The sequence below is a fragment of the Aspergillus thermomutatus genome (genome assembly GCF_002237265.1).
Source record: "Aspergillus thermomutatus strain HMR AF 39 chromosome Unknown NODE_1, whole genome shotgun sequence".
Taxonomy (NCBI): Eukaryota; Fungi; Ascomycota; class Eurotiomycetes; order Eurotiales; family Aspergillaceae; genus Aspergillus; species Aspergillus thermomutatus.
In genome coordinates, this window is record NW_020798048.1 from 65,426 (window position 1) to 88,842 (window position 23,417).

Genomic DNA, 23,417 nt, shown 5'->3' on the forward strand with positions numbered 1-23,417 from the left:
GCGTATTCGAAACTTGAGATTGAGCACTTTTTCAGAGATGAGAATCCATTGTTCTCCAAAGATAGAAAGGCGTTGCGAATCACAATCAGTTGTTGGTGGTGTCAGTTGAAGGAGGGGCCTAGGCATGCGAAAGGGGGACAGATTGCGGAACACTGAATATGAAGATCACATCGCATCTGTCAAAGAAAAGAACCCATCAGACACGATGAACGAGAGGGCAAGAGAATTCGGCTGGACAATATAAAATGAGAAAGCAACGCTCACACAACAGAAGGGAAAGATATAAACGAAGATGAGAACAAAGAAGGAGGGTGGACGAGAGATCGGGAATCGTGGTCAACGGAGCTTGAGCTACTGGATGGATGGATGGGGGACTCAGGCAGGGAATTGACAGCCATAACATTGAGGCGCTCAGGCTACCAGCCCCCAACAAGGGATACTACTCCATGCATACTCCTACTGGCACGAAGAGATCAGCTCTTCTTTGGTTGAAGAAGAACATGATATTCTCAGATGATTTTGCAATCTTTACATGATCAGCCTAAAAGGTTCTATACCCTATTTTCTACTTTAATGTTGTTCTTAACCACGAAATGAGGTTCATGGATGTGGGGGAGGATCTGGAACCTCAGGCCCAAAGGCACCAAATTCCTTGGCTCGAGATAACAAAAGGATCGTCGATCAGCCGAGGAGATGCAATACTTACGACATCTTGATATTCATTCTTCTTTTCGAGGCAATTATCCCAGCTGTACATTGAAGATCTACCGATAGGGCTTGTAAACAGAGAGACATAGACATCGCCTAAAAGATAAAGTTCAGTTGCGACTGAATCAGGCGAAAGTAAACGATGATGATTGATGCCTTAGCCACTCACCTACCGCGTAGTTAACTAGCGACTAGGTAGTACTAGGCTCTGTGTGTACAGTCAGCAGCTGAAACCTCCAACTTCGAATGCACAGGTACAACATCACGGCGTCAGACTCGACATCATCTCACTATGACGGCTAATTTCAAGGCTTGATCAAGTTGGGTAACAACATCACCCTAATATCCTTCGATTTCGACATCTGATGGGGGTTTCCTGACTTCCGCTCGATTCCTCTCTCCGCACGTCCTGCTTCACAGCTCATCGAGAATTCCGTTACCTATCTACCTATTTTCTGCACACTTTCCGAGATACCTTCTCTGACAGAGCCCCAGAAGGCTTGTATCTTCATGCGCAGTTGATCTCAATCTTGCGATTGGCATATTCTCAAGTGTTGGCTGGCTTGTATCCATGCTCCTCCTCTAAGCGCCGATCCCTGTCATTGCCGACATCACGATTATCGGAGGACAATTCGGACAAAACCCCTCTCTTTTGAAGATGCCTGCAGATTATACGTCTACTGCGCGGGCTCTGTCTCTTCCGACGTCGCCTGCAGAATCCCTATCGCCCGCGGAAGAAGATACTCAGCCATTATGGGGCCGTCTGACATCCAGCAGACGCAACACTGCCAGTCCCTCTACCCGGGAATCAACTGGTCTCCGTGATCAAGTCCTCAATCAAGCCACGAAGATGTTGCGACGCGCAAAAAAGACATGGCGGAGACTAACATTCTGGCAGAGAATTGGGGCTATTGGAGCAGCTTTGCTTGCCATGCTGCTAGGATTGGGATTCATGATCTTCACGGGACAAGTGTTCTTCTGGCTGGGGCCTGTAGCTGAGAAATGGGAACAGTCATGGCTGGCGTATTTTGTCCTCTGGCTGTGCGTTTTTTTCGTTTCTTTCCCACCATTGGTAGGTTGGTCCACATTCGGAACGATAGCTGGTTTCATTTTTGGCATATGGAAAGGGTAGGTTTGACTTGTTTTTCTGCTTTATTTGACCGGTTACTTTGAGCCTAGATCTAACACATAGTTTAGCTGGATCCTCTATGCCACTGCAACCGTGCTCGGATCAACATGTTCTTTCATCGTGTCGCGGACGATCCTATCGAAATTTGTCAACCGCATGATGGAACGGGACAAAAGATTCGCTGCTCTCGCGTTGACACTCAAGTACGATGGCCTTAAACTCTTGTGCATGATTCGCCTATGCCCCCTACCGTACTCCGTCTGCAATGGTGCTGTCTCAACCTTTCCGACGGTGCATCCTTTGATGTATGGACTTGCAACTGCTATCATCTCACCCAAATTACTTGTTCCGGCTTTCATTGGAAGTAGGGTTCGGATTCTCTCCGAGAAAAACGAGGAGATGAGCGCTGCGTCCAAAGCTGTGAATATCTGTAGTATTATTCTTACAATTGGAATTGGTATCTTTACAGGTTGGTACATATACAAGAGGTAAGTTTCTCCCGGCGTACACATGGCTTTCGGCTCTTCAAAAAGCTAAGAAGTATGGTTATAGGACGTTGGCTCGAGCCAAAGAGTTGGAAGCCAAAGAGAGAGCAGATATACGGAGTTCTTTACAAGCCGATCATGCTGCTCACCGTCCCCATGGTTCTTTCTCCGAAGACCCAGACGTCAACACTGCTGCCACTACACTCGCTCGCGATGAGGAGGAAAGGATCGGATTCAACGACTTTGACGATGACAACGTTGATATTGTTATCGATGATGAGAGCGGCAGCGAAAATTCGTCCAGTCGCACGAAAAAGCAGTTCCAGGGGCCCTATAGGGATGGATTCACAGACAATGATTCAGACGTTTTCCGGGATGGCGATGGACCCGACAGTGAGATGTTCCGTCTCCATACACACGTGCGATCCGGCTGAGACCTGTCACATTGTCCACGAGTCATATTTTCACGAATTATACACCTAGTTCATCATGTACACATTGTTAATAGACCTGCCCATCACAAGCCATGTCACTCCACGTCCTCTCAACGCAGTTAGTGTATGTGGTGTAAAGGGAGGACATCAGGCACGAGGGTTCAAGAAGAGCTCAGGGCACCTCGAATTCCGCTTGGATTAGACGTAGCAGGGGGGCTTCTTTCAGCACTAGTCATGCCGTAATGGGCACATACGAGGTGATAAGATCGTAGCGAATCATAGACACCTAAAGGGTAAGCTGTTACTGGCTTGGGGCTTGCAATGCTTTTCTATGAAAGGAAGAAGAAAAAAGAAAATTTCTGCTTGTATAAGTGAGAATTGTGAGTTTCAATCATGCATCTCATAGACAAACCTGGAGAAAGACTGCGAAATGACAAATCTGAGGTGATTGAAGATGTGAAGACCTGAGACGTTCTGCAGAATGCGGCTTTCCTTCAGACTGAGAAATACGCTGGGTTCGGCCGAAGCTCCCGTCCAACACCATCAAGTCTTCCTGTTCAGACCACATTTGCAGTGAGGACACACGAGCATCGCACACAGTTTCTGAATTTTATTGTTCTCTGATTGAAGCACATCCCTTGATAAACTTGTCTGTCTCCATCCAATATCTTTGTAATTAGATCGAAGGGCGTGCGTTCTATGACCTAGGATCATACTTTTCTGTCCACCCGCAGTGTTGTACGATCTATCTACTCTTCGCCTCAAGGTAAGATGAAACCGACTACATATGTTCCTGCGATACGAAACATCCTTGCCTTTGTTTAAAGCATTCAGGTGGTTATCACTTCGATCTGACAATCTCATAGAAAGTATCATACTTTGCACTATTCCAAGAACCCCTTCCTGATTCAACGGCGCCCTCTGAGTGGACCCACCATGGATGGAAATCTTGACATCTAATATCGCCATATTCGTCTTGGAAAGGGAAGGGGTGCTGGCTTTTGACACCTGACAATAATCGGCTTTCATCTGAATCGGCTGAAGGCTATCTGGTTAATATCAACTTTTAAGTGGTCCCGTCAAATGTCCATCAAACCCCTTGTTAGCGAGGATGGAGACTACCGCGTCTATGGGACTGCAGGGTCTGAATGGCCTGCCCTACGATTTATCGCAATTCGACCATTACTTATCTCAGGCAACTTCATACGTCAACGGTAACCCACACTTGCAGTATGCATCATTATCGAATCAAACTATGCCTGGAATTGGTGAGCAGTCGGAGCCTCCGGCGAAGCGGCCTTGCAGCTCTCGTTCGTACAATGCATTAAATCAAATGAATGACGAGACGTCCAGTCCTGCCGCAATTATCCAGTCATCAACAAGACCTCAAGATGTCAACGGAATTCTCGATGGAGGCGTTGGTGGATCTGAGAGCACGGATTCTACGACACATGACTTCAATGAGGATACGAGTAGAGATATACTTAGCGGCTCAGCCACCTCCGTGTCATTGATGTATGATCCCAGCCAGAAGAACTCAACTCCACCATCAACTGTCAACAATGTGACGTCCTCTTCTTCTGTTACGACAGACCCCAGAGGGCTCAGTGGCAGTGCAGACTATGCCAGATATCGGCCAAGATCGTCCATACCTTCTAAGCTCACAGCTGCCGTCTACGCCCAACAGTGTGTTACAGCAGCGTACGCATGCAGACTCAACCCCTATGCTCTCCACAAGAAAGAGCAGGAAGCATTACAGGATCATCTGTGCCATCTCCATGTCACAGCTTATTTGAATATACGAAACGGAATCCTTCGCCTCTGGACGCGAAATCCAATGGTCAGTGTCACAAAAGATGAAGCTCTGGGCTGTGCGAAAGACTACCGGTGGATGGGACTGGCTTCTTTTGCCTACGAATGGCTTGTACGGAATGGGTACATCAACTTTGGTTGCATTGAAATACCTCCGGCTCTAGTTGCCCCTAGAAAAGGAAGACGCAAGGACGGTCCTGTCATTGTTGTAATTGGGGCTGGAATGGCAGGCCTGGGTTGCGCAAGACAATTGGAAGGTCTCTTCAATCAATATCATGATCCATTGACATCACCGCGGGTTGTCGTATTGGAGGGAAGGCGAAGAATTGGAGGCCGTATTTATTCTCATCCTCTACGGAGCCTTCAGTCGTCCAAGTTAGCCCCAGGATTTGTGCCCAAGGCCGAGATGGGTGCGCAAATCATCGTCGGTTTCGAGCATGGGAATCCATTAGACCAGATAATTCGGGGGCAGTTGGCGCTACCCTATCACTTGTTACGTGATATATCGACGATCTATGATATCGACGGCTCGGCGGTCGATGAAGTTCAGGACGCGATGGATGAACGACTGTATATCGATGTTCTTGACCGCTCCGGACTCTACCGTCACAAAGCTGTTATTGTACCTACCGCCGAAGGAGATAGGGGGTTGATAGACTCCGGCCGCGATTTGACAATGAGCGACGGTCTCACCGTAAGACAATACGAAGAGGCTCGCGCCGCAGGTACCGTTGGACTTTTGTTCCTCACTAAAAAGGTCCGGCGAGGTGTGGGCCACAAAACAGCGGACATAAGGGCGACTGTGCCCCCTTTGCCGACCGATCTTGGTCCGACAGAAGAGCAGCCCGCAGCTCTTGCTTGTCAAGCCATGGGATGGAAGCTGAAGGATGGAGTCTCTCCCAAAGCATCTCTGAACCTAGATCCTGTGGCCAAAGCTTCAGGGTCGCAAACTCTGGGCGCCGTAATGGATGATGGGGTCAAACAGTACCAACGCATGCTTCCTCTTACACCCAAAGATATGCGATTGATCAACTGGCATTTCGCAAATCTGGAATACGCGAACGCTACCAATATTGGCAATCTCAGCCTCTCTGGCTGGGACCAAGATCTGGGCAACGAATTTGAAGGCGAGCATTCACAAGTCATAGGCGGCTATCAACAGGTACCCTACGGCCTGTGGTCGTTACCCAAGAAACTCGACGTTCGAACGAACAAGATCGTGAGCAAGATCGCCTATGATTCTACGGGCTCGGGGAAGCGGAAAACAGTGGTTCATTGCGAAGACGGCGAGTCGTTCGTTGCAGACAAAGTGGTCTTCACGGGGTCACTTGGTGTCTTGAAGTATGGCTCTATAGAATTCTCGCCGCCTCTTCCTAATTGGAAGCGCGGAGCTATAGAAAGGCTCGGTTTCGGGGTCATGAACAAAGTGATACTCGTATTCGAGCAACCCTTCTGGGATACCGAGAGAGACATGTTTGGGCTGCTACGGGAACCCAAGAATCGAGATAGCATGGTGCAAGAGGACTATGCTGCCAATCGAGGGCGATTCTATCTCTTCTGGAACTGCATGAAAACAACAGGTCTCCCGGTTTTGATCGCCCTGATGGCTGGCGACGCAGCCCTTCAGGCGGAGTGCACGCCTGACGCGGAGATCATTGCAGAGGTGACGAGTCAGCTTCGCAATGTCTTCAAGCACGTCGCCGTACCTGATCCGTTGGAGACCATCATCACGCGGTGGGCAGCTGACAAATTCACTCGGGGAAGCTACTCTTACGTAGCTGCGCAGGCGCTGCCGGATGACTATGACCTGATGGCGAAGCCGATTGGCAACCTACATTTCGCAGGAGAGGCCACCTGCGGCACCCACCCGGCCACCGTTCACGGCGCCTATCTCTCCGGTCTGCGAGCTGCATCAGAGGTCATCGAGTCCGTCCTCGGACCTATAGAGGTACCGAACCCGCTGGTGCCCGAAAAGGGCAAGACAATGGAATTGGGCACACCAGTAGCAACCGGGCAAAAGAGAAAGGAACCACATTTCTCAAACGCATCCCCCGCCCCCGTTTCCACATCAGCAGATCCCACCGACGCATCGGCGCCTGCACGATCAAACAACTCCTTCTCCGGCGACACGGCTCTCCGACAGGCCTACGAACAAGCCATGTGCGCAGCCGTCCACGCCGAGCTCGGCCCGCCCGAACCCCGACCGGCGCGAACAGGCCTCAACCCTTTCCTCCTCTACCAGAAGGACTACTGGGGTAAAGCCCGCGCTCAATGCGACGAAGCCAAACAAGCCACGACCAAGGACCCGAATGCCAAAGGCGCGCGCGACGAAATCCGACAGGCGCTGGGCCTCATGTGGCGGCAGGCCAGCAAAGAGGAAAAACGGCCGTACATCGAACAGACGGAGGTAAACCGGCAGACCAACACGGAGATCTGGGACCGATGGAAGCAGAATATGAAGGAGTGGGAAAGGAAGTCGGACGAGATCAAGGAGCGGTGGCGCGCGGCCAATCCGTTCGAGGCATGGCAGCCTTCGAAGAGGTGATGCCCGCGGGCCGTTTTCATTCTCCGCGGAGACCGCCGGAAGCCGAGACTCAAGTATGAGTACGATTTATCGTTCTATGTCAAGGGGACATGGGTATGAAGGGGCTGGCGCTGGAAATGTGCTAAATGAGGTCTGGTTCTTTCTAGTAATACCGAGGCAGCGTTTTAGCTATGTAACAAAAGTATACTCCTAGACCGTGCAGACAGAATTGATACTATTCAGCATTGCTCAAGCAGGATTATATTGGTAACAACCGGGTAGAGCTTTCCCCATGCCCACGGTGTACCGAAATTTAAGTCATGAATTCCAACCTTGGCATTAACTCTATGTCTATTCTATTTGTAGAGGTAGATTCCCAGAACGATCTCATCTCGATCCCGGAGTGAGTCACCATAGGTAGTGGGACAAAAAAAAAAAAAATGAAAATAGAAAATCATAAGGAAATTTGGCAACAAACGCTGAAGTCTAATGCGAGAAACCTACGCATCCATGAGGGGCATAGAAAGGAGATATCAAGATGATATGTTGAGGCGACGAGGCGTGGAGAAGGTAAGAAGGATGCGATGCCGGGAGACTAAGATGCGATGATCCATTTAGAGGAGAGGGTTCGACTTGTATTCCGCAACGGCGCCCTTGGGGTCTTTCTTGACTTCACCGTTGATCTCCTGAGCGGCGGGCTGGACAGCGGATTTGTCAGCTGATTTCTCGACGGAGACGGCGACGGGCTCTTCCTCGGGGCCCTCGGCTTCAGCAATGAACTTTTCGGCCTCGAGAGCAGCAATGCAGCCGGATCCTGAAGAGGATAGTTAGAATTATGATCAAGGAGAAACTGGAAATCGGTGGTCACAAACCTGCACTGGTAATAGCCTGGCGGTAACGCTTGTCCTGGACGTCACCGCAAGCAAACACACCCTCGCGGCTGGTGTAGCTGGTGCCTGGCTTGGTGATGATGTATCCATCCTCATCAAGGTCGATCTGACCCTTAACGAGGGCGGTGGCGGGGTCGTGACCAACAGCATAGAAGAGACCGTTGGCGTCGACAACCTCCTCCTCGCCGGTAACGGTGTTCTTGACCTTCAAGTGAGTCATCAGGCCGTTGGGCTTCTTCTCACCCAGCACCTCGGTGGCAACGGTGTTGAAGCGGACGGTCACCTTGGGGTGAGCCAGCAGACGGTTGGCCATCGCCTTGCTGGCGCGAAGTTTGTCACGACGGACGAGCACGGTGACGCTGCTACCGTACTTGGCCAGGAACATGGCCTCTTCGGCGGCCGAGTCACCTCCACCGATCACGTACAGGGGCTTGTTGCGGAAAATGGGCACCGCACCATCACAGACGGCGCAGGCGCTGATTCCATTCTGCCAGTAGGTCTCTTCACCGGGCAAGTTGAGACGACGAGCATTGGCGCCGGTAGCAATGATGACGGCATCTGCAGTACGAGCGGGCTCCTGATCAGGGCCATCGTTCCATTCTGTCCATAGCTTGAAGGGTTTCGAGGACAGGTCGATCCTGGAGATAGTCTCGGTGATCACCTCTGTGCCGAATCGGATGGACTGCTTGCGCATGTTCTCCATCAGCTCCGCGCCACCAATGCCATCGGGGAAACCAGGGAAGTTCTCGATGTCGGTGGTAGTGGTGAGCTGGCCGCCAGCGGCCGTGCCATTGGCCAGCATACCCTCATAGAGAACAGGCTTGAGTTCCGCTCTCGAGAGATAGATAGCAGCAGTGTGAGCAGCGGGGCCGGAGCCGACAACTATTAAAGGACACCACGTCAGCAACGGGTTCAACCAAAAAAGCAGACAATTGAGGTCTTTGGGTTGCACGAGGAGTAGATACTTACTGACGACTTTTGTGTGCACCATTCTGGAAGCGGAGGTCGAATTGACGCGCAACGGCGTCGATAGCGAATTCGATAGAACCGAGGTAGGCGGGGAAGACTTTTGATGTAGCGACGACGCAGCAGCGGCAGTCAGTCCAAGAGAGGATCGGAGAGAAGAGGAAATTCGACGAAAGGCGAAGGAAAACAGTTTGACGGTTTTTGTGAGGACTAAAGGGAAAAGAGTATCGGGAAAAGGGGGGCCAAAGGGGAGGTCTTAAGCCAACTCAGGGTCAGGAATTGATTGGAGGTGAAGAAAGAGATTGATAAATGGCGAAAGAAAGAAGAGGGGCAGAAGTATCGAAATCTGGTCTGGTCTGGTCTGGTCTGTATTAGTGATGGTGATTATTATGCGTTTGGTTATGCAGTTGGTTATGGTGGGGATGGGACAAAAAGTGGATCGACGGATTTGATTGATAATGATGAGGATGAAGCACGACGACGAAAGATGAGACCAGTAGCAAGCCGCCGGGTCAACAGAGGAATACTTACCTGATAGAAGTCTTTCAGGTTCTCTATGATACTCTCTATGATACTCTCTCGATGATCTCTCGATAATCTCTCGATGCTTCCATGCACTGGAATTCTGCATGAGCTCATCCAGAGCGTCAATTCTTAGGAATCAACCCCCGGCGAGACCCGGTCACGTGCCCGTGCTTAGAAAGCGAACTGGCCGAGACCTTCGATCATCATCATCTTCACTGCTGCTGCTGCTGTTGATCATTTCTTGGAAGAATACTGTTACAACTTACATGGCTGGATCTTGGATCTGATAATCGTTTCCATTCAGACTCACAAGATCAGCAGTGTACGTACTGCAGCGGTTGCTGTTCTCAACTTCTCGAAGCATCTCGATATCTGATCATAACGTCGTTGCTGGGTGATAACAAGGAGTCTCGATTGACAACAAATTACCTTGTTAGTATATTGAGTATCTTCATTAGTATCATCAAATGAGGACCTTCAAGGGTTTGCGTGGGACAATTATGTACAGGTAACAGGTTGAAAGAGCACACGTGAGACGTTATTAAAGTTCATAAGGCATCAAGCATCAAGCATCAATCATCAAGAATCATCAAAGGTCATCGTAAGTTCATACCAATCCGAACCACTTCTTCTTCCGCTTGATAGTCTCCTCCGCCCCGTCATTGACAGGCCCCAATGCTGGTGTATGGCCCATGCGGCCCATTTTCTCCGGCAGCCTCTCACCGGGCTCGTCGAGATCGCTTCCCGCATAGTCTTCTTCATAGTCAGCGTCATCGTCGTAATCCGTATCCTCCACATCGCCAGGGACACCCTGGTCGAAACCACGCTCTTTCTTACGCCTTACACCCAGCCATTTCTTCCAACCTTTGGCAACTGGGTTGGCAGGGGGATCGTATTCAGTGCCTTCATAACGCAGCATGGGCACAAGAAGCTTGTACGGCGTCGTGATACCTGACGGATCTTGTGGGTTGAGCTCCAGGTTGAGTGTGATAGCTAGTCCCTTTTCCAGGTTGACATATGCGCCTACGCCGTCGTCGCCCCTTTTTGCAGCTTTCTTGGCTGCCTTTTGGCTCAGCGTCGTAGGGCGACGGTGGAAGGGGCCCGGGCGAAATTCTGGTGCTGGAGCAGGAAAATAGCTGTCTTCGGCCTCTGCGGGAGGAAATGGTCCGTCCATGCTCATACGGCGATCAGGTGCATTTCCAAGATTGAATTCTTTTGTCGGTGGAGGTCCACGCAGCGAGAGTCGTCGCAGCAAACCACCCTGAGGTCTGTCACCCCGCCCCAAGGACAGAGTTCTTTGCAGTTTACCCGGACGCGGCTCCTCAGCCGGTGGAGGGACCTGTTTGGATTCCGGCGAACCTGGAGGTGTGGAGCCTATCTTTAGTCAGAGAGATTGATATATCGGAAGGAGTGGAACATCGGCTCACCGGGTTGATACTCTCGGATTGCGCACCAATTCCGGCGTGGAAGCAAGCGCTTGTTGTTGCGCAGCTTGTTGTTGACGTCGTGGGTGAAGATGGGAATCATGTCTTCATCTGTGTTCGTGTCCAAGTGGTGAACGTGGTTGCGCTTGTTCAGCATGTCCGAAACCATTTCTGTTTCTGGCATGTCTGCAATCGCAGAAGATATGACATTCGGCATGTATCGGTAATCCTTGTCTTTGGGCAGGTTCAGTTTGGGATTGGAGTAGAATTGTCCGATGGCTGCCAAATGGACATCGCCGCTAAAGCGTCATGTTAGATTCCTGCCAACATTCACTGCCCGGGACCAAATCCTCACCTCAAGATAGTCACCCGAACGGACTTTTCTGCTGCAAGGTCTTGGAGGTCCTCAAGCAAATAAGTGCGTTCGGCTTTGTGGTGTTTAGCCGTCCAGTGATCGTCGAATATTTCTACCTTGCTGCCGTTCTTGTTCACGAAGCCGCCGAATAACCCGGCTTTTCCCAGCGATTTGCGACTATTGATAATATTTTTGAGCATTGCCTGCGTTAAACTGTCAGAAACGAAACCCATGTCACGGTATGTTTGCGGGGTACAAACCATTCTTGGATATGCGACGGGAACGCTCGAGAGCACTATCAGATGCTTGGTTTCTCCACGGACAATCTCACGGTGGCATCGGTCCCAGATCAAATCACATGTCTGCTCGCTGAGTATCTCGTCGCTCTGAAAGATTGATTAGCATCTAACCTTCTCCTGACCACCTGGAAAGCATATTTTTCTTACCAGTCGCTCCGTCCTGCAATCCAACCCCAGAAAAGCTACGTCTTTACCCATAGACATGAACACATGCCGACTTCGTTGGTTGATAAAGGGTCCCAGCTGCGCACCAAGAAGCCAGCTAGGCTCATCTGCCTCTGTCTCTTCAGTGACGCTGTGATGCTGGAAGAGCAGATAATACTTGAATGCTATTCTACCCAGTCCTGAAATCACAGGTGTAGCCATGAACTCATCCGGATACGACCCGAAACCTTCAATGATGTCGTGGTCGTTCCAGATATTAACCATTGGGATTTGGGAATTGGCCAGAGAAAAAAGACCCTGTGAGAACCAAGCCGAGTAGTTCTCGAGGTAGAAGCTCTCTATCTCAGCTCGAAATTCTGGGTCAAATGGCATGTCATATTTGTCAGTCAGGTTCTTTATCCTGACCCATTCCTGGAATCGGGGCGATTCCACCATTACTTTGTCGTTAAAGATCTGGTCACCGCCCCCGATCATGACGTGCAAAGGGCGAGTCTGATGCTCGTTCAATACGTCGCGCCAAAGAGGGTCAGGACCGCAGAATTTGTTGGAATCAACTCCTAGGCTGAAGCCATTGCAGGTATGGAACATAATGTTCATGGACTGCCCTCTGGCCGGTACCCAAAATCCCAGGGCCGGTCCGTGGTTCAAGCGGTATGCGATTCGTTGTTGCGTCTGGCCCAATTCTATTTCAATGTTGAACCTCCAGAAAGTGACATCTCGAGCTGAGTCGGCGTACAAGCGCACTCCGGGAACTTCTTTGTATGTTCCCACTGTTTCTCCGTCCACCAAATGAAGCCTGTTGGCAGGGATCGGCTGCTTGACGCCGTCACTGCTGTATTCCAGGTTACTGGGGGACATCTCATAGATTCCGTCGTCATTCTCCACGAATGACAAGTCCACTCCTTCCTCGGTATGATCCACCGGCTTGACATAAAGCGGCCTGCCGTCCCTACCCAGCTTCATGAGACCTGCTGTGGGATCGACGTACTCTGGTGCAAGCTGAGAGCCACTGACTTCGACAGGCGGAGGCGGCAGGAGATCCATGGGCTGTGAAAATAACCTCAGGGTGGGCGGCGACTCATAGGAAGAGCGTGAATCTTTGGTAACAATCATAATACTACCTCTCCAAGTCTCCTTGTCGAAAGAGCCATTTGGTCCGTCGATACTAACTCGTTTCAGTCCTGTGTAACGGAGCAGAGGGCCACATTTCAGGAAGATAGGTGGCTGGAAGCTCTTATTCTCTGCGTGGATCTCGTGGTTAGTGGACCGAAAAAGGAAAAAAAGGAATACAGGACCGGATAATTGAAGGAGTCCTCAACTGCTGGGTCGAACCACTTACCTGTCAACTTCTGAGCAGGCTTTTGATAAGTGCTCGGGAGAGCTCTGCTCTTCCTGCGATTACTGCCACCACCTTCCCACCAGGCTTTGCTTCGATCAACGTCGAGATTTTGAAAGTCGAAGTTCGAAGCACCGAGTCGTGCAACCGGTGCGTTCTTCCACTCTGAAAGCGGAGGAGGCGTTGGCGGAGGCACATTGAATGAAACAGTGTTTCTCTTGGGCTTTATGTGTGAACCTAACTCGTCTTGGGAAAGGTCGTTCGGTACAGCATTAGGTGTATCTGTAATTAACTTGTGATATTCTGGTTGTTGGGAAGCTATGCCTTGTGCATAAGGGTCATTTCCTCCAGGGGCCATCTGGGGCGGTCTACTCTGTTGGACCCGAGCATCAGCATACGATTGTGGGTGTGGCATCTGGGCCACATTTGGCATCGCATGGTCTTTCTGTGATGGCCCAGGTACCGCAAGAGCATCTCTCCCGTCTCGAGGCGTGTTAGAATCTCTCGTGGTGTTCATGGTATGACCTCCGGGTCTGTTAGTCGCCGACACAGATCGCCTGGGAACGCTACCGTGATTCAAAATTGGCCCCGCAAAGGGCTTCGAATTGTTAATCTTCGAGTTTTGCATCTCAGGAGCGACCAATAGGGCTGTTGGTCCTGGGCTTTGGGCGCTAGACTTTGCCTGTCCTGACACTCCCTGCTCACGGGGAATCATCGCTCCATGCCCCTGGGGAACAGCATTATGGCCAATGGTTTGTTTGGTTTTTTGGCTCCGATTCTCCGGCTGTCCTTGGCTGACATCCCGCTGTGAGACTAATTGCCGAGATATCCCACTTACAATTGGGCCTCCGCTTGAGTTGCTGTCTGCAGGTTGTGCGAGAGAGGCATTTCGATTTTCTGCCTCCATCTGTTGACGTGCCAATCGTTCTTTAAGCTTCATCTCAGCCTCCAAGACGCGTGCCCTTTTTTCCTCTTTGCTAATCCCACTCAATGTAACTTCGAGCTTCTGGAGAGGGGATCTATCTGGGGCCCAGTCATGCCGCTTATCCGTTGAAGACCGTAACGTGCTAGATCGACTCAGCGGCGATGTTTGGTTGACAGAGTCTACTGGCGACGTCGCTTTGCCGTCTTCCATTTGCCTCGCCGATCCCGAGGCGGCAGCTTCTGGGTCGGTTGGACGTCTCGTAGGTGCTCCATATCCTTTAACGGAACGAGAGGTAGGTGTGGGATAACCTTCCGGCGGGATTATGTTAACCTCTGGGCGGTTCTGAGCTCTTGCAGAAAATGAACTGGAAACCTGTTTTCTCTGTGTTGTTGCAGAATTGCTGCGATGCGACTGGCCATGGGGGGACTCTGGATTTCTTAACATGTGCTTTTCATCGTTCAAATAGTCCATATGGGCATTTCTGTTATTATCATCAGGATGCTGAGCTTCGTTGGAAGCCATCTGTTGAGGTGACACGGAGTCTCTGTCGATAGGTCTTCGATAGGCTGTTGTAGCCATTCTGGGACTCGGTTGTAGCCAGGAGCAACGGTATCTTAAAGATCCGTACTCGAGATCATCATAATTAAGTATCTAGTCCTGAGTGACGACCGTCAGATTTGATCCGAAGAGTCGTATTAGGCGCAAAAATGACTGTCAAGTGTTAGGAGAACCAAAAAACAGACCTCAATGCCCAATGTCACTTGCCTGCAATTGACCTCTCACTTTAGGAATTGCAACCACGATCGAGCGAATGTGTTGACGATAATACTGTAGAAGATTGGCGAACCAGTAGAGAATGATGAAGTCTATCCTGGACCTGTACGCCTATTCAAATTACGTCGGCGCCCCGAGGCTGTGGAAGGGCGGGACCAGTTCGGCGCTGGCTGTGATGATGAAGTATACAGATGAGGAGTATACAAAGAAAACAACAGAGAATCTCAATGCAGAGAATGAGTTGTGGGGCTTTACAGAAGGAAAAAGTATTAAGGAAAAAGAAGATGACGGAATGAAGAGTAAAATGTGATACGGAGTATATCACAATGATATTATGCCTCTTGCAAGATTGATCGTGCAGGGCCAGCCAGTGATGGATTTAACCTGGTGGCTGGCAACTTGATTCAATCGCCCAGCCCTCTTTTCGACTCTTCGCCGCGGGGCTGTTGTTGGACTACGACCTGGACAACCTGCCAGGCACCACCGATCTTCTATGAAGACTTGTCATCCTTTCACTGTGCCTCCAATAATGTTGATCATGATTCGTGTTTGCAGCACTGCCTTATTTATGAACGCGCTCAAGATATGATGGGATTGGATACGTATGCCACGCTGCTCTGACAGCTGCCCAAATTTGTCCTGAGAATAACGGTCTTGAGACAGTCGAAGTATACGTCAGCTCAATGATCTGAAATTGAACCTGAGTGGGCCACAAAACAGAGAGTCAGTGTTCTGCTATAAAAAGCTGGTTGCTGCGACTAGGTCAGATTAGGGGGATGAGTGTTGAGTGTTCTGGTGCCACAAATTCATCAAAGCATCCAAAACATTCAAGCATGAGGGTGGCGTCCCCATATCCAGGAACTGGATGCAATAGAGAGAGAGCGGTGTCAAGGCTGTCAGCCACTCAGCCTTTGTCAAGGATCCAAGATCGAAACGTGGTCTTTCAAGCTGGTTGACATTCGAATGAGCTGCCTATGGAGACAGGTTTATACTCTGTAGATAGATGATCGCCCCCCTTCGATACATTAATTGTTCTGCAGAAGTAGTATGCTGGTATCTTCCTTTCGGACTGTGAAGTCAATTTCAATCAAAATCAATAAAAGTCAATAAGCATGTATTTGCGCCTCGTGGAGATCTCTCTGGCGGTCTCATAACCGTTTCTTTGTGTAGTCGTACTCCTCTTCCTTAGCGGTGAAACCCCCTTACAATCTGATCAACGTGAAAGGCGACACTGTGTTGTTAAATGGACTCGAACTCCGCAACTATCTTTTCTCAGTCATCGACATTGGCAACGCTGGGACCTTTATGAAGCAAGAACTCATAATCAAACTCACCTCCTTATTATTATTATTGCCATTACTTGTTAATTAACCCCGAAAGTCCTGTGTGCGATACCTGATCTTCTGAGTGTACTCCGTGATTCCCCCGTTCATGGCAGCCAATTCGTCGTCCTTTATTCCACCTCGCTGAGAGGACGTTTCCCTTTTGTTCAATAAGACGTCCTAACCATTCAAGATGCGATTTCTCGGTAGTACAGCTCTCGCCTTGAGCTTCATCTCTGCAACCACTGCAACCATCCATCGTCGATCCTACGATACCCACGAGTTCTTCGCTCTCCACCTCGACGACTCCGCTTCGCCATCCCATGTCGCTCAGCTCCTGGGAGCTCGCCATGAAGGTCAAATCGGAGAACTCGCAAATCATCATACATTCTCGATACCTCGGGAGAGCAGCTCAGACTTAGATGCGCTGCTGGAACGTGCACGTGCTTCGAGGAATATTCGGCGGCGTTCGAGAGACGATGCCACGTCGCAAGAGCAGGGCAACGATGGACTGGGTGGGATTCTCTGGTCACAGAAGCTGGCGCCCAAGAAGCGTTTAGTGAAGCGAGTACCACCGCCGGCGAAGCTTGCGAGAGCGCCCGCGACCGGCAAAGAGGACCCAATAGCTGCCCAGGCTCAGAAGCGTATCGCATCCACGCTCGGGATTGCGGATCCAATTTTTAATGGACAGTGGCACTTGTTTAATACTGTACAGCTGGGTCATGATCTTAATGTTACTGGTGTATGGATGGAAGGCATAACTGGAAAAGGTGTCACTACGGCCGTGGTCGATGACGGATTGGATATGTACAGCAATGACCTTAAGCCGAACTACTTCCCCGAAGGCTCTTACGATTTCAACGACCAAACCCCAGAACCTAGGCCGCGCCTTATCGATGACAAGCACGGTACAAGATGCGCCGGTGAGATTGCAGCGGCGCGAAACGACGTTTGTGGAGTTGGCGTTGCATACGACAGCAGGATTGCTGGGGTCCGGATTCTCTCTAAGGCTATCGACGACGCTGACGAGGCGAAGGCCATCAACTTCGCCTATCAAGAAAACGATATTTTCTCGTGCTCTTGGGGTCCTCCCGATGATGGTGCGACCATGGAAGGTCCTGGCATTCTGATCAAGCGAGCCTTTGTCAATGGCGTCCAGAACGGTCGCGGCGGGAAGGGCTCCATATTCGTGTTTGCGGCTGGGAACGGTGCAAGCTTCGACGATAATTGCAACTTCGACGGCTATACGAATAGCATTTATAGTATCACTGTGGGCGCTATTGACAGGGAAGGGAAACACCCTAGTTACTCCGAATCTTGCTCCGCACAGTTAGTGGTAGCTTACAGCAGTGGCTCGAGCGACGCAATTCACACGACCGACGTTGGAACTGACAAATGTTACTCTCTGCATGGTGGAACATCGGCGGCAGGGCCTTTGGCCGCGGGGGCAGTAGCCCTGGCTCTCAGCGCTCGGCCGGAACTGACATGGCGCGATGCGCAATATCTCATGGTGGAAACAGCCGTCCCGGTTCATGAAGACGACGGTAGCTGGCAGGTCACCAAGGCTGGAAGGAAGTTCAGTCATGACTGGGGCTATGGCAAAGTTGATGCATACGCACTGGTTCAGAAGGCCAAGACCTGGGAGCTGGTGAAGCCGCAAGCCTGGTTTAACTCCCCTTGGCTCCGTGTGCAGCACAAAATCCCTCAGGGTGACCAGGGTCTAGTCAGTTCATACGATGTGACCGAGCAGATGATGAAGAACGCGAACATTGCGAGGTTGGAGCATGTTACTGTGACCATGAATGTCAATCACACACGTCGCGGTGACCTTAGCGTCGAGTTACGCAGTCCAGAAGGCATTGTCAGCCATCTGAGCACCACAAGACGGTCGGATAATGAAAAAGCGGGGTATGTCGACTGGACTTTCATGACTGTCGCTCATTGGTAAGGAGCCTTTTCCCCTGCAGTCGGCGATTTCAGATTTCTAACCACTTTCTTTTCCCTACAGGGGCGAGTCGGGTGTAGGAAGATGGACCGTGATTGTCAAAGATACCAATGTCAACGAGTACACCGGAGAGTTCACTGATTGGCGACTGAATCTCTGGGGAGAGGCTATCGATGGCGCCAACCAAAAGCTTCACCCTTTCCCCGATGAGCATGACGACGATCACAGCATCGAGGATGCTATTGTGGCTACCACCAGTGTGGATGCAGGTCCTACCAAGACCGGTGCCCCGGACTCGACAGACGACACCATCAATCGTCCTGTTAACGCAAAGCCCATCGAAACTCAGACACCATCGCCCACCCAAACGACCGCAACCGAACTGGCTCCTCCCGCCGAGACAAGGCCGGCCGCCACGGCGACAGCTTCTCCTACATCTACTGCTGCGTCGGACAGCTTCTTGCCCAGCTTCATGCCCACATTCGGTGCTTCCAAGCGAACACAGATCTGGATCTATGCCGCCATCGGATCCATCATTGTGTTCTGTATTGGTCTCGGGGTCTACTTCCAGGTCCAGCGACGCAAGCGCATTCTCAATAACCCCCGCGATGACTATGATTTTGAAATGATCGAGGACGAGGACGGGCTCCATGGCGCAAATGGGCGTTCAGGTCGCACCCAGCGCCGAGGTGGCGAGCTGTACAATGCCTTTGCAGGAGAAAGCGACGAGGAGCCTTTGTTCAGCGACGAGGATGATGAGCCTTACAGAGATCGGGCTCTGAGTGAGGATCGTCTCCGCGACACCTCAAGCGATGATCATAGTTTGAGACACGGCGACCATTGATGCATCTATTCTTTTGCTTACTGTGGAAAATCCGCTTTTGATTTTTCTGATTCCGTACTTAGTAGGCGTTTGGATTTATCTCCAATGCGATTCAGCCTAGTGCCGAATGAAAGATCTGTATATAATCATCTTCTGAAGAACAACAACTCAATCATGAACATAATTGGAGATAATAGTGGCTAGCAGTAGATAAGACTGCTGATGACAGTTTTCAGACATAGAGTGGTGATCATGGATAAAATCGATGGCTGGATTTTCCTCCAGTCTTGGCCGATGACGCTGTGGTCCTCCAGCTCCCCCCGGCTGCTCCACTAAGCAGATGGATGGCTCCTCCGCAACTCTCCATCATCAGCTACCACCAACCAGCACCCGATAGGATATATTCACATACTTCTCATTTCCCATCGGTCTCTACATATCTACAGGTTCTCGGGTCTTTGTTCATCAGATCCATCAAACCGTGTCAGTGCAACAACGCCGTAGGCCAAGACACCGCCGGACGGTAGCCCCTCGATGGATCAGCACGACGACTTTGATAGCGTCTCGTGGAGGCAGGATCCGGAGAGCGACGTCTCTCGGCCCACCACATCAGGGACAGATGCCGATGAATCGCAAGGATACAATCGTGATGTCAATGGCAAGCGGAGGATGAGTTCAGTTCACGAGGACCCGCCTCAGGCCGGGCCGCTGGCGGACGCCGTGGACCTGGCGGGTATCGGGGATGGGGTACTGGAATGTCGAGTCGACTCACCGTTGAAGGAGAACGATGGAACTAAGGATGCATATATTTCGTATCTCGTCACTACACATGTGGGTTACTTCTTAGTTCTTTCTGATCGGTGGGCATTGTGCCCGTGTGCCGGCTGCCTGGCTGGAGATGCATGCGAATGAAGTATTGACAAGATGATAAACTGCAGACCGATTTCAAGTCCTTTCAGAAGCCGGAGTTTGCTGTGCGGAGGCGATTTACCGATTTCTATTTTCTATACAGGACGCTCTACCGGGAATATCCTGCCTGCGCGGTCCCGCCGCTGCCGGAGAAGCATAAGATGGAGTACGTGACGGGGGATCGGTTCGGGTCGGAGTTCACTACTCGTCGCGCTTGGTCGTTACATCGGTTCCTGAAGCGCTTGACATTGCATCCTGTGCTTCGTCGGGCCCCGTTGCTCGCTATTTTCCTCGAATCGCCAGACTGGAATGCGCACATGCGACTGCACTCTACCCGCAACTCGTCCGGTACCTCGGATGGTAGCGGCACGGGGATTTTTGACAACTTCACCGACACTTTTGTCAACGCATTCACAAAGGTTCACAAGCCAGACCGTCGATTCATCGAGGTGAAGGAGAAGGCCGACAAGCTTGATGAGGATCTCAACCATGTTGAGAAGATCGTTGCGCGAGTAGCGCGTCGGGAGAGCGACCTCGAGACAGACTACAACGATCTTGCGACGCAATTCCGGAAGCTTGTGCCCCTCGAGCCGGATGTCGAGGTCCCGCTACAGATCTTCGCGGCATCGGTGGAGGAGACCGCACGGGGTTTCAAGTTACTCAAAGACCACACGGATCAGAACTACCTGGGCTCTCTGCGGGATATGGAAGCCTACATTGTCTCCGTCAAAGCCCTCCTCAAGACCCGCGAGCAGAAACAACTTGATTTTGAAGCGCTGGTCGATTATCGCAACAAAGCGGTGGCTGAGCGAGACTCGCTTGCCGCCAACCCATCTTCCTATTACGCCTCTAATCCCCTCACTTCATCACCTGCCTCATTCATCCGCTCAAAGATGGAAGATATGCGCGGGGTCGACCACGAACAGTCGCGTCGGGAGCGTGTCCGGAAGCTCGAGCTGCGCATCGACGAGCTCACTCGAGAGGTGGAATCGGCCAAGACCACATCAGAGATGTTCGATGAGGAGGTTGTCCGCGAAGTAGCCGACTTTGAACGGATAAAGGCGGTCGAGTTTCGAGATTCGCTGGGGGCTCTTGCTGAAAAGCACATCGATTTTTTCCAAGGCGTGCTTAATACCTGGGAGAGATTCGTTGCTGAAATGGAAGGTGACCTTGATAACGATCATGAGACGCCAGAACATGGCCGTGGAGAGGGTGTGGCAGCGTAAAGAAAGGGAACTGTGAGGGTACTGGACAGGTCTTTCATTACTCTGTTTACTTCATTCTTTACAAGGCAGCGATTATTGTTACTTGGTAATCACCGGAGGGCGTGCTTTCTGGTCTGGTCACTGACAGCTCTTGCGGCGGTATAGTTTAGTAGTTATCAGTCAATCCCATACATACACATCCATCCGCTTATAGTCAGGTCAATTCCTGCACGCTCAGTAGAAGAACTCTGGAAATCTTGAAGCCAAATACACGCCCATCTACCAGTCTCGCTTCGACTGAAACTCGGCGCATTCAAAGTCAATCGGACTCGGATCGCCCTGAGGATCTAAAATAGCTGGATCCAAAGCCCTCGTCTTGCGTCTTCGGGCTCGCTCCTACAACAATGTCAGTCGGACTGCTCCTCCACTGGTAGGGATAAAGATGAACTACACACCTCTCGGTATACCTGATTCGGCGTCTTCTCTTTCGTTTTTTCCCCCGCCGTCAACTGAAGGTAGATCTCATGGTCGTATCCCACGGCAGTGGGGTTTCCCGCATGGGACTTGGAATGCGCGCTTGCGAAGTTGGCGCTGAGATGGAGGGTTGTTGATGTTGAGGTTATGGCCTTAGGGTTGGATTTGGAGGTAGAAGTCGATGTTGACGTTGGTGCTGATGCCATTTGTTGACTACAGAGGTGTAGTGTGTGGTGCACACTACTGGTGATCTTGGTCTTGAGGCTGACTTGACAGAACAAGAAAGATGCTAGTAACAAAGAAGCGAATCAACAGACATAATGGAGTTAGTCAATTGAGGACTTTAACGAAGATCATCTTCCGGTTACAGTAGTCGTTCACGAGATATCAGCGTAATATACCTCTGGCGATGGGCCTCATCTCAGCCACCTCCTACGGCGTACTTCCCACTCGCCGGGAAAATGGTGATACAGTGCATTCACAATGCGTCTCAAGCATCTCAGTGGCAATGGGACGCTGTCTCAGTGCTTATGTGGCATCAGACCTTGCAACGATCATGCAGCTGCATTGGGATTCGTATAAAGGAAGTTGTACCGGTTATCCCGAAAGGAGACTTGTCGTGGTGGCGGAGTTACAGTCTTGCTGCAGCATCGCGTCGTGCACCGGGCGTGGCGCAGTGAATCGATGAAGAAATGATAGGACAGTTAGAGATCATGTCTGGTTATATTGATGCTTATTTATTGGGGGCTGATTCCTCGGTGTCGAATAAGGTGATCTCCGGAGGCGGTTGTACTCTGGATATTCCCGATCGAGCATCCAGCATTAGACAGGATATGGCTGCGGGACGATTGTTTGCTGTTAACGCTGCTGTGTGACAGAGCTAATTTAGTCGATATCAGCTAGAGTTTTGGCCTTGAAGAATATGCGTGATGCCCATCATCGTCCCACGCCATTATCTCCATCGGTGAAAGTGTTTGTTGCGTTTGCATCTCAGTCGACCGGCTCAGCGCATCGCCGAAATGAGATGATCTGATCGACTTTCTAACTGCAAACTTACGCTCATCATGCGCCCTCTTTCTCGGTCGGCACTTCGGCCCTACGTCTGTCCCTCCTGTCGATCGGGGGCAGTCACACGCAGGGGATTCGCGACTCAGCCCTCCCCTGTACCTGAAGTCTATGATGTAGTCTGTGTCGGAGGTGGTCCTGTGGGCCTGGGGCTGTTGGCCGCTCTCAGTATGGCATCCTTCTTCGCATTCGCTTCGCGCAATTGAGTTCGTATCCAGTGATTTGGCCATACTAACCTCATACAGGAGCTTCTCCGGCCACTTCAAAACTCAAGGTCGCTCTTATTGAGACCCAGGATCTCAGCAAAGCCCGCTCATGGAAGCTCGAACCGCACCAGTTCTCCAACCGAGTCAGCAGTCTGACACCGTCATCCGTGTCGTTCCTCCAGAGAATTGGTGCGTGGGACTATGTCGACGCAAGTCGTGCTCAGAAGTACCAGGAGATGCAGGTATGGGACGGGGAGACAGGATCGCGCATATCATTCGACTGGTCCATGGAAACATCGCCGTTTGAGGATCTCCCCACTGTAGCGACGATGACAGAGAATGCGAATCTCGTTCGCGGACTGCTGTCGCGTATCGAAGCATCAGGCGAAGAGAATCTATCAATCTTCTCAAACACAACGGTTTCGTCGATCGAGAATGGCATTGATCACCCTAGTGGGCCGAATCTGTCGGCTTGGCCGGTTCTGTCACTCTCTCCCACTGGCCTAGCGGGACAATCCCAGGCGCCTTCGCGCATCGCTGCCAGGCTCTTGGTCGGTGCCGACGGTATCAACAGCCCCGTTCGTCGTTTCGCCGGCATCGCGACGGATGGCTGGGACTACGATAGGCATGGCGTAGTTGCCACCCTATCTCTATCGGATCCAGTTTCGCCTACATTTCCCATCGGCGTCAGAACCGCCTACCAGCGTTTCCTGCCAT

At 51.0% G+C, this 23,417-nt stretch overlaps 6 protein-coding genes across 6 annotated transcripts; 4 read left to right on the forward strand and 2 right to left on the reverse strand.

Annotated features, from left to right (window-relative positions):
* Positions 1 to 1,366: 1,366 nt before the first annotated feature.
* TVP38 (TVP38/TMEM64 family protein) lies at positions 1,367 to 2,756 on the forward strand (the record flags this gene model as incomplete). The annotated part of the gene is made up of 3 exons (XM_026760436.1): positions 1,367 to 1,836; positions 1,906 to 2,325; positions 2,390 to 2,756. The coding sequence occupies 3 exons, from the start codon at positions 1,367 to 1,369 to the stop codon at positions 2,754 to 2,756; spliced, it is 1,257 nt and encodes a 418-aa protein (XP_026619007.1).
* A 1,111-nt stretch (positions 2,757 to 3,867) lies between these two features.
* Positions 3,868 to 5,069, forward strand: aof2 (putative lysine-specific histone demethylase Aof2; the record flags this gene model as incomplete). Its single annotated transcript, XM_026760572.1, has 2 exons — positions 3,868 to 4,978; positions 5,041 to 5,069. 2 exons carry the CDS (start codon positions 3,868 to 3,870, stop codon positions 5,067 to 5,069), a joined length of 1,140 nt encoding a protein of 379 aa, XP_026619008.1.
* A 2,637-nt stretch (positions 5,070 to 7,706) lies between these two features.
* trr1 (thioredoxin-disulfide reductase TRR1) lies at positions 7,707 to 8,973 on the reverse strand (the record flags this gene model as incomplete). Its single annotated transcript, XM_026760755.1, has 3 exons — positions 7,707 to 7,906; positions 7,965 to 8,864; positions 8,952 to 8,973. 3 exons carry the CDS (start codon positions 8,971 to 8,973, stop codon positions 7,707 to 7,709), a joined length of 1,122 nt encoding a protein of 373 aa, XP_026619009.1.
* Positions 8,974 to 10,080: 1,107 nt separating this feature from the next.
* On the reverse strand, positions 10,081 to 14,556 carry CDV56_107253 (uncharacterized protein; the record flags this gene model as incomplete). Its single annotated transcript, XM_026760872.1, has 7 exons — positions 10,081 to 10,847; positions 10,901 to 11,196; positions 11,253 to 11,455; positions 11,513 to 11,638; positions 11,699 to 12,897; positions 13,056 to 13,779; positions 13,891 to 14,556. 7 exons carry the CDS (start codon positions 14,554 to 14,556, stop codon positions 10,081 to 10,083), a joined length of 3,981 nt encoding a protein of 1,326 aa, XP_026619010.1.
* Positions 14,557 to 19,375: 4,819 nt separating this feature from the next.
* Positions 19,376 to 20,976, forward strand: SNX4 (sorting nexin-4; the record flags this gene model as incomplete). Its single annotated transcript, XM_026761284.1, has 2 exons — positions 19,376 to 19,672; positions 19,780 to 20,976. The coding sequence occupies 2 exons, from the start codon at positions 19,376 to 19,378 to the stop codon at positions 20,974 to 20,976; spliced, it is 1,494 nt and encodes a 497-aa protein (XP_026619011.1).
* A 1,517-nt stretch (positions 20,977 to 22,493) lies between these two features.
* Positions 22,494 to 23,325, forward strand: CDV56_107778 (putative ubiquinone biosynthesis monooxgenase (Coq6); the record flags this gene model as incomplete). The annotated part of the gene is made up of 3 exons (XM_026761397.1): positions 22,494 to 22,662; positions 22,740 to 23,153; positions 23,222 to 23,325. 3 exons carry the CDS (start codon positions 22,494 to 22,496, stop codon positions 23,323 to 23,325), a joined length of 687 nt encoding a protein of 228 aa, XP_026619012.1.
* Positions 23,326 to 23,417: the final 92 nt, after the last annotated feature.